The following is a 17,577-nucleotide window of genomic DNA, read 5'->3' on the forward strand; positions in this document are numbered from 1 at the left end:
GAGAATGTCTCCACTCATCATGGTAGTGGAAAAACAGCAGCAGCAACCGCAACTCCAGTCAGAGTCAAATAGGAGCTCATGCTAGCAATACTCAAGCAATTTTTATTTCAAGGAGCTGACCATGGCTTTGAGACTAGAGAGGCTGCACTTCCCTTGTTGCTACTTCTGCTCAAAGATGTATTGGAAGCAGTCCTAATCCGTTTTCTTTTAAATTAGTATTTTAAAATACAGGAACTGGCAGAAGGCTTTCTCAGTAGTGGCATCCGCCCTGTGGAACGCCCTCCCACCAGATGTCAAAGAGAACAACAACTGTTTAGCCCTGTTTAGGCAAGCTTTTAATGTTTAATGTATTACTGTATTTTAATATTTGGTTGGAAGTGGCCCAGAATGGCAGAGGAAGCCCAGCCAGATGGGTGGGGTATAAATAATAAATTATTATTATTATTATTACTATTATTATTATTATTATTATTATTATTATTAGACAACACTCAAATGATGTCATGTTTTCCAATTTAAAACAGCACAATTAAAAGTAAAACTTAATCATTTAGACATATTTTAAATCCATCAGACAAGGAGGCATAAACATTGTTTTCTGCAAGTTGAACCTAGGTGTGCACTAGCTGCATAGAAAGTAGTATTCTTTCGCTGAAACATGATGGAGTCGCCATTTGCCAGATTCAGAATCTGATAGAACACTAGCTCTAAATCATCAAACCATCACAGAACAAGATCAAATACCATCCTTTGATTTTGTCATTAGATCCTCCTTTGTATTCAAATCAGGCCTGAGTAAAATTATGTAGCACTTGGGAAAGAAGATGCAGCCCAGAAGCCCAGCACTGGAAGCCAAGATAGAGAAGACCTGCACAGTCACCATGTATTTCCCCTTTGTGCTCAGATAGGAGGGCACAAAGGAGACCCAAACACTGCAGAAGACCAGCATGCTGAAGGTGATCAGCTTGGCTTCATTGAAGGCCCCAGGCAGCTTCCTAGCTAAGAATGCCACTGTGAAGCAGATGGAGGCCAGGAAGCCCATGTAGGCAAGGACACCATAAAACATGGCAACAGACCCTTCATTGCATTGCAGGATGATCTCCCTAGGCTGGGAGTGCATGTCAGACTCTGTGAAGGGTGGAGAGATTCCCAGCCAGATGGTGCAGATGACAACTTGGACAATGGAACAGGAAATGACAATGGAGTTGGCCAGACTCTTCCCCAGCCATCTCCTCATTGTGTTTCCTGGCTTTGTGGCCAGGAAGGCCAGCACCACAGTGATGGTTTTGGCCAACACAGAAGAGATGGCAATTGAGAAGATGATGCTGAAGGCCATTTGTCGGAGAAGACAGGTCACTTTCCTTGGGTGGCCAATAAAAAGGAAGGAGGACAGAAAGGAAAGCAAGAGGGAAACAAGGAGGATATAAGAGAGGTCCCTGTTATTGGCTTTGACTATGGGAGTTTCCTTGTACTTAATGAAGATTCCTAGCACAAAGGCTGCAGTTAGGGATAAAACGATGGTCAAGGAAGCCAGGAGAACACCCAAATATTCTTCATAAGCCAGGAAGGTGATAGTCTTGGCCAGACATTGATCTCTGGCCTTGTTTGGATGTTGATCTTCTGGACACCTGGTGCAATGCTCAGCATCTGGAAAGAACAAGCATAAGATCAACCATATATTCTCTGTACTGCATTTGAAGACAGTGATACCAAAGTAGTTCCCACTAGAAGAACATATAAATATATGCAATAATGTCAATGATAATGGACCACTTGAGGTAACTGGTATGCCATCCATTGGTGGTGAAAACAATGGGGGGAGTATGACCTAAGGGTCATCTAATCCACCCCCTTGCAATGCAGGAATCTTAACTAAAGCATCCAGGACACAGGCCATCCAACATCTGCTTAATAACCACCAAGGATGAGAGTCCATCATTTTCAGAGGGAGTTTTTCCTCATATTTAGTCAGAATCTCCTTTCTTGTAACTTGAAGACATTGGTTCGGGTCCTACCCACTGGAACAGGAGAAAACAATGTGACAGCCCTTTAGATATTTGAAGATGGCTATAACAGGCTTCCTGTTTCTTGTGTGCCAGGAGATGGATGTCTCTCCCAACACTATGGAGAAAGACAGATGGAGATTTTCTGCATTCCTCTTCGGTTGGAAGAGGAACCTGGCTCTCACCCGCAGTTTGCCTGGCAGTCTGGCACTCGCTTCTCCATGGAATGCGAAGACAGGCAAAGGCACGGGGTTTATGGAGCAACCCGGCTGCCGTGAACTCCCGATCCCGTTCCTGGAAGCACAGGTTATCCTGCTAACTGGTTTTTTTAATTGGAGTAAACTACAGGCATGTGCTAGAGATGATGAGATAAGAAACTGCAAAAATCAACCCAGCTATGAGGATTTAAAAGGTTTGTATTGAGAGGCGGTTTCATTCAGTCAAAGAAATGATGGAGGAAGGGGAAACCATGGTTTACTTATATTTAGCTTTTCTCTAAATTTATGATATGGCAACCCTCCCTGGAATGCAATGTTTATTTTTAAAAAAAATCTGTACAAGTGATAAAGGAAGAAAATGGAATGTAAATATGGAATGAAAAGATACATAAAGGATTCTCAAACCATATTATTAGAGGGCCCCTACTCGAAGTGTGGGAAAGAAATAAAAAACTCCTAGAATGGAAAACACCCTGGTGGTTATCACCAACCGACATCCTAATAACAAAAAAAGCAAATATGGAGGGAGAAAGGCTAACCTATGAAGACCTACTGACAAGATCAGAAAGTGGATGGAAGATGAGATCTTACGAGGAGTTGAAAGATAAATTAACCGGCTGGTTACAATTCCATCAAATAAATGCAGTATGGAGAGATGATAAAAAAGTAGGGATGAATGAAAAGAAATCTAAGTTTCAGATAGAGATAATCGAAGGCAAATCCAAATTATTATCCAAAATGTATAATATATTATTAGAGTGGGACACCAAAGACGAGGAAATAAAGGGGGTAATGACAAGATGGGCAATGGATCTGGGATATAATATAGAGTATGACAAATGGCTGAAATTATGGACTAGTGGAATGAAATTTACGGCATGTGTAACACTCAGGGAAAATTTAGAAAAGATGATGTACAGGTGGTACATTACTCCAGCAAAGTTGGGGAAAATGTATAAAATTGGAAATAAGAACTGCTGGAAGTGTAAGGTTAAAGAAGGCAATTTTTTCCATATGTGGTGGACATGCGAAGAAATGAAGAAATGAAGAAATATTGGGAACATATTTATAATGAGTTAAAAAAAAATATTTAAATATACATTTCCCAAAAGACCGGAAGCATTCCTACTAGGGATAATTGGGGATGAAATCAAAAATGAAGATAATATATTATTTCAGTATGCCACAGCCGCCGCCAGATTATTAATTGCCCAAAATTGGAAAAATCAAGATACCCCATCAATTAGAGAGTGGCAAACAAAATTATTTGAATTTGTTGAACTTGCAAAAATGACACAAAAAATCAGAAACCAAAAAAATACAAAGTTTATTAATGACTGGAACAAATTTATGATATACATTGAAGGGAATTACAGAAGCCTAAAAACTATAGCAGATCTGATATAAATCTTACGACGTGCAAATTATTAACAATTATTAGCTGCGGGGAAAAATAAATTATGTATATTAAGAAGCCTGAAAGCGGGAGGGATGGAGGTCAACAGAGTGTAGAAGAATGATTTAAGTTCCTAAGATATAAAGAGATAAGCGTGAAGACAAAGAACTGTAACGGAAATGGATAATATTTTTATGTTATGTTTAGATATTTGTTTTGTATTTTTCTTTCTTTGTAACTGTGAATTTGTTTTCCTTTTTGGTTATTTACATGAAACTTAATAAAAAGAAGTTAAAAAAAAAAAGAATGTAAATATGGAATGTAACAAAACTGGAGCTGGGTGTGGGGGAAAGGAACTGAGAGGGAAAGGGTGGGAATGCTATGCTTTGAAAATATGGAGAAAAGTCCTCCTTAACCTCCATTTTCCACCAAGGAATGTGTTTGATACAAGGACAACTGGCCACAAATCAGCGGCAGGGAAGAAAGGAGTCTACCAGCTGCGGGAATAGACGTTTTTGGATTAACTATTTGCAGTCTGGATTCAGACCGTTCTTCCTAGGCTGGAAAATGGTGAAGCTGGCTTGCTTACTGGAAGCCAAATCATGGGATGAAGTGATGCAGTGACTTTTGGAAACTGTGACATAACTCCCTTCTCCCGAGGGTTGATGGGAACCATCAACAGTTGTAGGAATGAAGAAAATAACACCATATATGGACAGGAAAACATCACAGAAAACTAACTGTCCCACACAGGAAGGAACAGGGATTACACTTAGAGTTCCTCACTTAAAACTTTTAAATTACCTAATATACCAACATGAATGAAATCACAAGATTATACCTGTTATATAAAGGATTATTATTTCTGAATGTAATGTAATGAATATTATTAAACTTTTGGAACACATTAAAAAGATGGGAAAATGAAGCCATCAAATCTAGCATGCGGAAGGCCAGTTTGATTAAATTGTATAATTTGAGATTGGAATCACTGGCATTAAAAATTGTATAAATTTGATGAAATTGGTATTGTTTTAATGATGCTGCTATTGGAACGATATTGAAAAATCAATAAAGACATATTTTAAAAAGAAGAGGTTGGCAATCACATCTCCTTTCACTTTCCTCTTATCCAGGTTAAACAGACCCAACTCAACCGTTCCTCATAAGGCTTCGTTTCCAGAGCCATTATTGTCTGGGTCGGCCTATTCTGCACATGTTCCTGCTTCTCCATATCCTTTTTATATTTTAACACCCTTTTTATATTTTAACACCCATATTTTAACTGGACACAATATTCCAGGTGGGTCTGACCAAGGCAGAATGAAGCAGTGCTATGGTTTTCCTTGATCTGGAAACTAGACTTCTGTTGATGCAGCCTAGAACAGCATGAGCTGTTTTTGCTTATGCATCACACTATTGACTCCTGTTAAGCTAGTGATCTACTAAAACCCCTAGATCCTTTTCATGTGTACTAATGGCAAGCCAGGTGTTCCCCATCTTATATCTGTACAGCTGGTTATTCATGCCAAAGTGCAGAACCTTATATTTCCCCCCCTTATTGAAATTCATTTTGTTAATGTGGGCCCACTTCTCCACATTATAATTGGAGTTATCATCAGTTCTAAATATTCCCCTGTATATCGGAATGAAGCGATTTCCTCTTCCTCAAGGGCAGCCCTTTCTGCTGGCATTACCCACCTTCCTGAGTGGAGATGGTCCCTTCTGCACAGGGAACGCAATCATAGCAGCAGAGTGGCATTCCTTCCTGAACACGTTTGACCAATCCAGGGCTGCAACTTTCCACACACTTGGAAGGAGGCAAGGTCTAAGCAGCAAAGAAATTGTGTTAGGCCTATTTATTTTTCCCTATGGGAATGAGACAGAGGCTTAGGAAGTCCCAGGATTCTCATGTGGACCTTGCAACTAAGCATAAGGCTGAAAAGACCATAACAGTTGTGTAGTTGTTTGAGGTCCAGGTGGCCCAAGTGGTACTGAATGTGCATTTCTAGCTTTGGCCTGTTGGCTAGCCAAGGATGTTCCTGGTTAGGATTAGGCTACTCTCAGTTATCCATGCTCTGCTAACCTTCAGGTTCTACTATTGTGGGGCTACTCATGAAGAAAATCTGGACACTGCAGCTGGTGTGAAGTGAAGCAGCCAGGCTGTACAGTGTCCGGGCAGCCAAGTGGGATCGATGCAGAAATATGGGAAATGGCTCAGTATCACAGTCTTTCATGCACACCAGGATGGAACGCAAACAGGATGCCCAGTTTTAGTTATTTTCTCACTAGGATGGGCAAGGTGAGAAATGCGCAGGACTTCATAGAGAAACCCTTCTCTATGAAGAAGACCACTATTGAAACCCCCAAATTTCCCACTAGGCAGTTGTCTCTGTTAGTAGTCAGTTGGCACTGCAATCTCCAACAGAACTTATCTGTTGCACTCCAGAACAGTTGACTCCTACATATGTGCAGCTTGACAGAGATTCCATGCTAGGTTGTCAAAATGTTCAAAGCTGATGTTGACAGGCATTTGAAGGCAGCCCCACACGAAGCAGGAGGCCATGATTAGAGATTAGATAAAATGCAATAGACGGTATCTCACACCTTGTTGAGCCTTTTGGGCAACACATCTGCATCAATGGTGCACTTTAGGTCTGAAGATCTCTGTCTCTTGATGCTCCCAAACCTCACTCTAAGGTTGGTCCAATTGGAAAACAGCACCCAGTTCACGATGTCCCAGTCGGCTCCCACTTCCCCATTCTCATCCAAATACACTCCGTCCATGGAAGAATTGTAAAACTGGGCATTTCCCAGGAAAGGGTGGAGCTAGAATGGCAGAGAAAAGGGCAGTGTTTGGAATATGGGAAACAACAATGGCTATCCAACTCTGACCTTTCAATCCCTGGCTCTCCTCTGACTTTGATCTGGGCGCAGACTCAAGTGGCTTTGAGTGTGGGCTACACTGAAATTTATAGGGATGCGGGTGGCGCTGTGGTCTAAACCACTGAGCCTCTTAGGCTTACCGATTGGAAGGTGGGGCGGTTCAAATCCCCACTGCTCTATCCCAGCTCCTGCCAACCTAGCAGTTCGAAAGCACACTGGTGCAAGTAGATAAATAGGTACCACTGCGACGGGAAAGTAAACAGTGTTTCCGTGCGCTCTGATTTCCATCACGATGTCCCATTGCACCAGAAGCGTTTCAGTCCTGCTGGCCACATGACCTGGAAAGCTGTCTGTTGACAAACGCCAGCTCCCTCAGCCCAAAAAAGTGGGATATCAAATTCAAACTCTTCTTCTTCTGTCTGCAGCAGTACAGCCCCCTCCATGGTGGAGGCATGGCTCATATCAGGGACTGACTAGATGAGAAGGTGGGGGGAAACCACCTGATCAAGGGCCCCCTAGGGATAGCACAGAGGGAGAGGATTTGGAGCCTGGCTCCTGGTGGTGGACACACCCCTGAAGAGGGGAAGAGCTCTGAAGTGCTAGAGACTGGGAGCTGGTTCCTAGGCAGCCTAGTGCCAGAGGGGCCCTGAGAAAAACAGAGAAGTGCTCCTGTTAGTGAGGATGGCTGGGGGGGGGGAGGGATGGTACATGGAGAACTAAGTGAGGGAACAAGGGTTGAAAAGAAATAGCGGGGGTGGGGTGGGGAGGAAGGGGATTGCTGGGGTCTGCAAGGTGGCCCAGGAAAGGGGGGACAATGGTGCAATAGGGCAGGTGTAGGGCTGGTTCTTCCAGGGCACCCTTGGAGAAGGGTGTCACATAAAAGGATGTCACATAGAGGAGGGAGAAAGGTTGTTTTCTGCTGCTCCAGAGAAGCGGACACGGAGCAATGGATCCAAACTACAAGAAAGAAGATTCCACCTAAGCATTAGGAAGAACTTCCTGACAGTAAGAGCTGTTCGACAGTGGAATTTGCTGCCAAGGAGTGTGGTGGAGTCTCCTTCTTTGGAGGTCTTTAAGCAGAGGCTTGACAACCATATGTCAGGAGTGCTCTGATGGTAGAGTACTGGAAAATGGCTGATGGTAAAACATATTGGACTGAGGACTTGGGAGTTGTGGTTCTCAATCAAGCCCACTCTTTGGCCAAACCAACAGAAGGTTCCGCTTGCGTAACTATGGCCCTCAAATGAAAACAGTTTAGCTACCTCTGATTTATATAGCAATCATGACACTGTATCAAGTCCAAGAGGGGAGGTCTATGCTTTGAGGATTTTACAAACCAAACTGAAACACAACTGAGCAGCAGGAGAAGCTGCTGCCAAGGAGTGTGGTGGAGTCTCCTTCTTTGGAGGTCTTTAAGCAGAGGCTTGACAACCATATGTCAGGAGTGCTCTGATGGTGTTTCCTGCTTGGCAGGGGGTTGGACTCGATGGCCCTTGTGGTCTCTTCCAACTCTATGATTCTATGATTCTATGATTCTAGGAGAAAATGTAAATAGGCATTGTGACTCTTCAGGGGGGAGATGTGGAAGGTAGTGGGGGCTGATGGCTCCTGTGGCTCCTGGGATCTGGGCTGCTGCCACTGTGGTTCCTACTGCCTGCTGGGGAAAGGGAGGAAGGGAAGGAAGAGAGAAAGAGAGAAAGAGAGAAAGAGAGAAAGAGAGAAAGAGAGCAAGGGGAGAGGGGAAGAAGAAGAAGAAGAGTTTGGATTTGATATCCCGCCTTTCACTCCCTTTAAGGAGTCTCAAAGCGGCTAACATTCTCCTTTCCCTTCCTCCCCCACAACAAACACTCTGTGAGGTGAGTGGGGCTGAGAGACTTCAGAGAAGTGTGACTAGCCCAAGGTCACCCAGCAGCTGCATGTGGAGGAGCGGAGATGCGAACCCTGTTCACCAGATTACGAGTCCACTACTCTTAACCACTACACCATGCTGGGGAAGGAAGAGGAAGGAAAAGGAGGTGAAGAAAGCAGTGGCACACAGTGCAGGAAGCCAACCCACTTTCCCTTGAGGAACAGGCAGGTCTTGGCCTGGGGAAGCGGCGCCAGTGACAGGCAAGTGGGAGGGAGGGAAGGAAGGAAGCTGGTGTTGCCTGCAGCTCCCCTGACAACCATCCAAGGCACCCAAGGGGGCCATTGCTCACTGGTTGAAAACCGCTGCCATATGGGGAGAGGGAGCCTGCAACACCACCTCTCTTGTCAAAGGGAATTCTTACATTGGGGGTTAGGGGTCTTGTCCAAATGGGACACTGCAGCCAAAGGGGAAGGATTGGCGTCCATTACCAGAGGGGCAGTGTCCTCTGAGGGACTTTTGTGTATGGGGGGCACAAAGAGGATCCAATTCAGGGCACTTCAAAAATTTCACCCACTACATTCCCCAAGTTCTCAGACCTTCCCCAATTCAATAATTCTGGACCGTCATATTTGGCAGAGATGTCTGTGATGGAAAAGGAAATACCTGCCATGGCTGTAGCCTTTGAACTTCCAGACTGTCCTTCAACCTCCACTTAGATCTGGAGGAATATGCAGCATTTAAGGAATGCGCCACAGCATGGACTGTGTTGTAAATCCTGTGACTGTCTGAAGAGAGGATTCTTTCCAGATCGTCTTGAGGAAGCATCTCCAGATCTTCTCTCTCTCTGCATCTTGTCCGGCCTTTCACTGACAATGCATGCTTTACATAGGAACAATGGAAGCTATCCTCCCGGAACTTCTTGATAAAGAAAAAGCGACTAAAGTTATCTTGTTTTGCCCAATTATTTTTCCCCACAAAAAAAGAAAAAATACCTGGAATGTGCTGGTAATCTAAACCACTGAATATTAAGTTCAAGGAGATGTCCCACATCGCTGTTGTGATCAAGACTTTTCCTGCAGTGGGTTTTTTAAAAACGGGGATCAACTCTTTCACAATTGTCAGCCCCGCTGCTAAATAAATATTTTCTACATAGTAAAGAAATACATTGACTTGTCCCCACTCAATGAATTGAGATCTACTGAATGTCAATCTGTTAATGGCTAGTTTTGGGATGAAGCCTTGTGAGAAGGCAACGCAAATGCCGCTCTTTGTAAGCAGAGGCCTCAAGGTCCTCATGAATCTCTCTCCGTTGTCGGTGTCTTGAGTCAGAAGACCAATGAATGTCCAGTTGAAGTGAAGGAGCAGCTTGACAATTCCGGGGTACAGGGCATCTTCTTGGGGGACCATCCTGTAGAAAAAGGGAAACTCCCTCTTGTCATTCAGATCTCGGGAAACAAAAGCATAATTGACCTAGCAAGAAGAGGAAGATTGTTAGGTTGTTTTTATTTTGGATCAAAGCTGAAATATTTGGATCAAACGCATAACTAATAATTTTATTGTGAAGATGAATATTTTCCCCTGGGCTTTCCTTGACACAACATTGGTCTCTAGAAATAATTTAAAGCAGTTTTTTAAATTTGTTATTATACTACTGTTTTCCTGATTTTCTTTTGTATATCTTGCATCATTGCTGTGTTACTGTTTTTGCTGTACACCACAACAACATTGTTTAATTCTAAGGTGGGTTGTAAATGTTTTGAATTAATAAACAAAATACCAGTGTTTTGCTCACACACAAAAATGTTTCCACTTTGGAGTAAGTGGAGCATGGCTACCATACCTTTCTAGTAGCATAGCTACCAGCACAATGGGCGTGAAGTGCATAGAATCAGGATTGACACACACGGAAGGAAAGTAAAGGTGGTATGAAAACAGCCTACATCCCTCTCCATTCTTACCTGTGGGATTTTATAGATGCCCAACATGGTGGAAATCAGGATGGAGTTTTGAGAGTCAGAGTCAGTCCCTTCAAGAACAGCGAGCGGCTGATTCTGTTCCCCACAGTTGAAGTTTGGGACATTCACCTGCCCAGAAGAGAGCAGGTCTGCCAAAGCTTCATACGTCACCCTTCCATGAAAAAAGTTATCATGGATACTGTAGCCTAGTGTGATGTTGGGCAAGAGCCTGGGATTCTGGTTGATCTGCTGAATGGCAAACAAAAAGGACAGGAGTAGCCAGTAATTTGTTCCTGCTTTCCTGCAAAAATGTACATAGCACACAATCATCCAGCATTCTACCAATATATCAGATTCAGTTCTGCCTTTTTGTGACAAGTTTTTACAGTTAATAGTGTTTCATGCAAGATTCCAGGTGTTCCAAACACTCACCCATAGTTCAGTTCACTTGGAATGAAGGACAGCGGAAACTTGTGTCCTAATGTTACATGATTTATTTACACATATATACGACCTGAGCATATGATGTAGGGGCTCACAGCATTAACACCCCAGAAGGTCTTTCTTTTCCCATAGCTACAGCGTTAGATTCAAGCAGAAATCAAGCCTGTTTGTCCCTTTCCGACATCTTCCTGCTTCTAATCCAGCTCCCTCTCACACTCCTGTTTGGCTCTTATCAGCCAGATGAGAAGGGGACCCAGCCATTTGTCCTCTGGCACAAAGCATCTTCCCTCCATGTACTAAAGTCCTTTACCAAAAAGCTGGCCTGGCTACTTCAGTAATGGATTTTCCCAAACTCAAAGCAATAAAAACTTCTGAACTCTATTTCTAGAACTTTACTTATGCAGAACCAAAACTGGGAAGCTCAACAATCAATCCTTGTTTAATGATTTGTAGGTGGCTAGATAGTCTTGTTCAACCAACAGCTTTTACCCTTTGGAAAACCAAAGTGATGCCGGTGATCATTCTAGTGATGGAATTAGTCATGCACAGCCCTGCGAAGAATAATGACTGATAGAAAGATCTAAGGGAAGCCAAAGCCCAAAACTCAACAGCTGATCCTCATTTAAAGAACAAGGCCAGATATAATATTTTAAAGGTTCATTAAATGACAGGTCACATTTACTGTTATCTCCCTGCCCCTTCATGAATTAGAGGAGAGAATTTGAGTGACTTCATTTGAATCACAGCGTCTTGTGCTCATGATGTTCTTTGGGGGTCCTCTATGCAGTAAATCCTAGGATTCATCACAGCTTTAGACACAACTAAGCCCACTCTAGAATTTCCAGTATAATAATAAAACAAAAATATTAAGTTTTAAAAAGCAAAAAAGAAAAAGTCACTTGTGCCATGACTGTGTCTGAGTGATGTGCTTTCACAGCAGCCTCGTCTTCTTAGCATTCATATTGTTGTTTAAGATGCACCCAAGTTTTCTTCACTGAAAGGAAGTTCATGGAAGTTTGCAACATTTTTGTGGACAAATTGTTTATTTCTATATACAGGCTGAACTTTAGTAGAAGTCTGACAGCATTAGCCCTCTGACTGATCTTGCTCCACCATTCATTTTTGGAGGTAGGGACCCAGGTCCTTCAACATCCCCCTTGAAACCCAAGAGCTTTCTGACCCTTTCCTCAACCTGTTTCCAGAACTACAATTTGCAGCTTCCTGGCAGAAATTCTGTTCTTGGTGGTGGAGGAAACTCAGCTCCTTTCCCTTCCACAGGAGCCCATCTATGGACAGAGCTCTGCTTAGCAAAAGCAGCAGGGGTGGGCAAGTCTGCCAGAGAAATGAAGGTGACATTTCTGTAGTTTCCCCATTTTCATGGTTTCCTATTTTTACTTTGTAGTGGAAGGGTTCCTTTGGAACATATCTTTTGAAACCTTTCCTTCCTGTGGTTTGTTGTTGGATGCAAATAATCAGTACAAATGCGCAATAGAAAGTAAATAGAAAAATAATCAGACTAAATGCTCAGTACAGAGGAAATCTAGAAGATATTTACAACGGTTTCATTCAGATGTTTAAGGCTATTGGGTTGCTAAATTTCGTAGTGGATTTGGTTGCACTTTAGGGTCATGGACAGAGAAGAGCAGCAAGTCCGTTCACCCTCTTGGTGCGGCTGTGTTGTGAGACGGCAGAGGCTTTCCTGGGGCCCTGATGAGGGAACTAGAACTTCAGTGCCCTTCCTGATAGGCGATGGGGGGCATTAGCCCATTTAAGCAGCCCGCACCTGGGGCACTGCCTGTTCATTCCTTCGCTGGGTTTCTCTGCCCACCCTCCCTCAGTTCAAGCTGATAGTCAATGACTTGGCTGTGGCTATGGTGGTCATCGTTCCTTATGGGTCTGGGTAGGAATTTGCCCACTGGGCTAATTGGCTCTTACCTGGTGGTTTTGCCTACATCATAGCATTACAACTGGTTGGGCATTGGGGCAATCCTGTGTTTTGGATGGAAGGGAAGTTGTAGTCTCTGCCTGCTCCTCCAAAACCAAGAATGAAGCCCTTTAGCCACAGGGCTCTGAGTAGGAGAGAGCCTGGGAACTGGGACTCATGAATTTGGCAGCTAAAGGAACATCTCTAATCCCATTCCATAAAATGACTTACTGTCTAAAGCTGGTAGAGGGAGACTCCTTGAAGGTCTGTGGAAAAAATGTAGCAGAGATGAGCCCGCTCATGAGGTGGTCTCCTGGTCTGGAATAACTGAATGGGTCTAGCTCATCTCTCTCCAGAGTCAAGGGGCATTTCACCTTCACTCCACATTCCACATAAGGCAGAAGCAGCAGCAGCAGCAGTAGCAATCCCATTCTGGAACAGCTCCCTTCCTTGTGGCTGCTCATCTCAGAGAATCATTTGATGAAGCCAAACTCTTTTTGCTTTCCTAATGTGGATGGAGCCCAACTACAGCTTCAGATCTGAAGGGGATGGAAGTCAACCTCACACCTGCAACATCCAACTCACATTCAATATCCCAGCCGTTTCCAAATGCAAGATGTTGCCTCATATTGCTCTTGATGCTCATATTTACTTCAGTGCACTCAACTGTGATCTGTGGAGAAGTCTCTGGAGCTCAGTTGAGAAGATAGAAGAAAATCAGTATGATTTTGATAATAACAAAGGAAAGAAGCAGCAACTCTACAACATCCATTCATGTGCAGGGGTAGTAGTTGGGAGAAAAACATGTTTGTGAAAACTCCCTGTTCTAGCTCCCAATTCTGAGATGCCAGACCCTCCTCACTTGATCTCAGGGCCACCAACTGCAGGGCATCCTGGGAGCCCAGGCAACCGTGATTTTTTTCTTTAAGTACCTGGCCTCCACCCCTTACTGCTGCCGCCACATGCTGGCCACTGCCAGGCTCTACCAGCTTACCTCTGGCACTCTGGTGCCCCAGTAGCAACTGGGCCAAGGCCTGTGTCCGTACCAAAACCTGTATGATGTCATGATGTTGTGGCGTTGCACACATGCACTGGGCACCCACAATACAGGGCTCAAGTCACCGCCGCTGCTTGAACCACTAGTCACTTTTGCCCAGACTAGGCCCCCCTGACTGCCAAATGCCTTACACTTGAAATTTTCTTTTTTTAATAAAATGATCTTTATTGCTTTTAATAACAAAAAAGGAAAAACACAACAAAAATAAAACAAACCATAAACACAATACAAAAAAGAAATAAAAAAAGAAAAAAACATTTCAAAACACAACCTTTCTTTCTTTCACTTGTTTCCTCGACTTCCTCACACCTCCCTCCTTGTATTCCATTTCTGTTAGGTAATTTCAACAAATCCTTTCCATCTTTCTCTTAAATCTCAATTATACATAACATAATCTTCTTAACCTTATTTTAACCTTAAAGCTAAAACTTATAAGTACTTAACTTCTGATAACATTTCTGCTAAATCCATGAAGTGTCAATCCTCCATTTTTCTATCCCTCAAAAGAAATTTTTGTTAGTTTCATATAAACCTTAAACTTAATATATACTTTAGTAAGAACTTTAAATTTCCAATCTCCTTCCCTCAGCTCCCCCCCTGGTTTCGGAAAACTGCCAGTCCTTTCCGTCAAATCCCTATAGTCCTTCAATCTGGAAATCTAATATCCGAGGCTCTTAAGTCCCCTCCAGGCCCCTTCTGCAGGTTTTCTTCATGTTCCTTAATTCCAAGTAGCAGATCCCAAGGAAATTCCATACTGATGTTACGGTCGTATCTTCTGAGCAATCCAGCCCAGTTTCCATGGCTGAAGCTAGAGTCATATTTCAAAATGTCTCCAAGTCCAAAAGCCCCCAAACCTTCAACTCCCTCCGAATACCAACAGTCTGTAGGTCCCTGTGTAATAAAATCTTTCCAACTTTCCATCTTCACTCCAGGCCAGGATCCGGTTTTCAGAATCCGACTTTTACCAAATTCAATCATAAGCATCCTCCATTTGTAGTCCTCAGTTTGCTTCTGTGGGGCTAAGGGTCTCACTTGTGTTGTTTTGGATTCTAAAACAACAGCTGCTGCCAAAGTAGATTCCTGTAGCAAACTAGCATTGGTGCTCATTTCTTGTCTGTAGTTAGGAATTTCCTGTTCCCAATGTCAACTTTTTTTGGAATCCTGTCATTCAGCTTCTTATGGAGTTCTTCCAGCAAGTAGTTTATCTTAAACAGTGAGTTCACAATTGCTTCAGTAAGCAACATTTTGAGTGTTTCAAGGTCAGTCTCTAGTTTCTCAGGATCTTATCTTTCCAGCTGGCACTCACTCCTGCAATAGTATCAAAAATCTCCCACTAGAGAGACACAGTCTCCATTTGTATCCATTTAAGTTACTTTCCTCCATCTTAAAAGCAGAAGAGGATGGAAGGAACTTTGTATTTTAACTGCCTGTCAAGTCCATTCTCTCAAAAGTCTTTTAATGTAATTCTCCGAACGTCAAAGGCAGCCCGTTCCCAGGCTCAGAGCTGCGGTTTTTTTAATTTCCTGAAAACTTGCGGAATTCAAAGTTTCCCCCTACTTCTTCCAAAGGGGGGGGGTTGCGTTTTAAACGATGAATATTTAAACCTTTATCAAAACCTTTCAAGATTTTAGCTTGTAGGGTCTTTGTTTCGATCTATATACAAAGGCGGAAGGCGGACTTCCTATTTGAACCTCCCCGCGTAGCTGCCAAATTGATTCTTTCCCTTTTTATATCCTCCAATTAAAATTAAAGTTCTTTTTGACCCTTTTTCTTTTAAAATCTTCCGATTTGTTCTACTCACGGGTAGTTGCTTTTGGGATCAAATTGTCCATAGGAAAAAGTCAGCGCTCTCCGGCAACGGCTGTGCAGCTTCACTCCGTGAAAGAAGCAGTCTGTTCGCAGCACCGAAAAATCGGGTCTCCCCGCGAGTAGGGGAGGCGCAAATGGTGCCCGCTGAATCCCAAGTTCACAGGCTTCACCCGCCTGTGATTTTTGGAGGGTCCCCGCTTTCGCCGCAGCGCAGGACCCGATCTCACGGAGCTAGTTCCTCAGGAAATCAGAGGAACTCCGCCATTTGCCAATGGCGCCAACCCGGAAGTCCTGCACTGGGCACCCACAATACAGGGCTCAAGTCACCGCCGCTGCTTGAACCACTAGTCACTTTTGCCCAGACCAGGCCCCCCTGACTGCCAAATGCCTTACACTTGAAATTTTCTTGGAGGGTGTGTTTCCCCTCTAACAGCGAAGTTGGAAAAAAGTTCATTCCAACTCAGTAATTCTTTTGAGAAGACAAGAGTATGCTTCCATGACTTCAGTTCCTTATTCTCTCTAAGCAGAGCAGCTCTCCTCTGTGTAAACTCCGTTCAAAAAGCAGCTCCTCAAAGCTTGGGCCAGAGGAGGAGGAAAAAGAGGTGTAGCTGATGAGAGCTAGCGTGGTGGGAAGGGACTGCTTAATTAATTTTGAATTCCAAACATGGCTGAAAGTGAAGCATGACTTGGGGAAGGCCACATTCCAAGTCTGCACATTGGAGAGTTTGGAAGTCAATGCATGCAACTTTTTGAAAAACAGGCTTTGGACATCTCCAATGGCTTGGCCATGCTTACCTCTCGCCCCATGCTATCTGGGCACACATGTGTGCACTAAAACTCAAGGTGCTTTTTGTTGTTGTTGTTTGTTAAATATGCCTTTGCATTCAGATCAGACCTCAGCTCAAGAATGTTGCACTTGGGCACAGAAATGCAGCCTAAAAGCCCAGCACTGGAGGCCAAGATGGGAGCTGACAGTGGCTTTGAGACTAGAGAGGCTGCACTTCCCATGCTGCTAAGGTAAAGGTAAAGGTACCCCTGCCCGTACGGGCCAGTCTTGACAGACTCTAGGGTTGTGCGCTCATCTCACTCTACAGGCCGGGAGCCAGCGCTGTCCGCAGACACTTCCGGGTCACGTGGCCAGCGTGACAAGCTGCATCTGGCGAGCCATCGCAGCACACGGAAACGCCGTTTACCTTCCTGCTAGTAAGCGGTCCCTATTTATCTACTTGCACCCGGGGGTGCTTTCGAACTGCTAGGTTGGCAGGCGCTGGGACCGAGCAACGGGAGCGCACCCCGCCGCGGGGATTCAAACCGCTGACCTGACGATCGTCAAGTCCTAGGCGCTGAGGTTTTACCCACAGCGCCACCTGCGTCCCTTCCCATGCTGCTACCTCTGCGCAAATATGTTTTTGTAGAGCTCCTAATCCATTTTCCTATTAAAACCAATATTTCTAAATACAGGAACTGCCAAAGAGTATGATTTTTAAGACAAAGAGTGGGAGAAAATCATGAGATGTGGGAATTTGACTGCACTTTTACTGATAGTCAAATTTAAAACAAGAGGCACCATGAACTCTGGGGTGATTATCAGACACAAATGTTTCAGGACCCTAATCCTAACATTGACATCCTTTCAGGAAATGGGTCGCCATGGTTTATCATTATTTTATTCCTGTCAGAAATATTAGTGAGGTCCTCCTGCATTGTGGTTCCCTTAGTATGCGGAATCCTTTCCCCAGTGTTTTTACCACCAATAGAAGACATACCAGTTGCCTCAGGTTTTCATTGTCCCATAATATTATTAATACCAATAAATGCTCTCCCTGGTTATATGCAATGATTTTTATTGAATATAGTTATGCTTTCTTTCATTGGAGACCACTTTGGTATTACTTTTTGTTAATGAAAAGCAGTACAGTAAAGTTGATATTCTTTCTGTTCTTTCCAGATGCAGAGCATTGCACCAGGTGTCCAGAAGATCAGCATCCAAACACAGCCAGAGATCAGTGTTTCTACAAGATCATCACCTTCCTGGC

General features: G+C 43.7%; 1 protein-coding gene across 1 annotated transcript; it reads right to left on the reverse strand.

Moving 5' to 3' along the window:
* Positions 1–529: 529 nt before the first annotated feature.
* Positions 530–13,106, reverse strand: LOC128408821 (vomeronasal type-2 receptor 26-like). The gene is made up of 6 exons (XM_053378844.1): positions 12,907–13,106; positions 10,311–10,608; positions 9,016–9,822; positions 6,225–6,446; positions 5,319–5,445; positions 530–1,647 (listed from the first exon to the last, which is right to left on the reverse strand). The coding sequence occupies exons 1-6, from the start codon at positions 13,104–13,106 to the stop codon at positions 737–739; spliced, it is 2,565 nt and encodes an 854-aa protein (XP_053234819.1). The 3' UTR covers positions 530–736.
* Positions 13,107–17,577: the final 4,471 nt, after the last annotated feature.

This window comes from Podarcis raffonei, chromosome 2 (assembly GCF_027172205.1).
Source record: "Podarcis raffonei isolate rPodRaf1 chromosome 2, rPodRaf1.pri, whole genome shotgun sequence".
NCBI classification, from domain to species: Eukaryota; Metazoa; Chordata; class Lepidosauria; order Squamata; family Lacertidae; genus Podarcis; species Podarcis raffonei.

Excerpts from the sequence above, each read along its gene's own strand:
- LOC128408821 (XM_053378844.1), bottom strand. The coding sequence starts at position 13,106 with ATGGGATTGCTACTGCTGCTGCTGCTGCTTCTGCCTTATGTGGAATGT. Across the intron at positions 9,823-10,310 it reads GCATCTATAAAATCCCACAG|GTCAATTATGCTTTTGTTTC; the intron begins GTAAGAATGGAG and ends TCTTCTTGCTAG. Across the intron at positions 6,447-9,015 it reads AAAGGCTACAGCCATGGCAG|CTCCACCCTTTCCTGGGAAA; the intron begins GTATTTCCTTTT and ends CTGCCATTCTAG.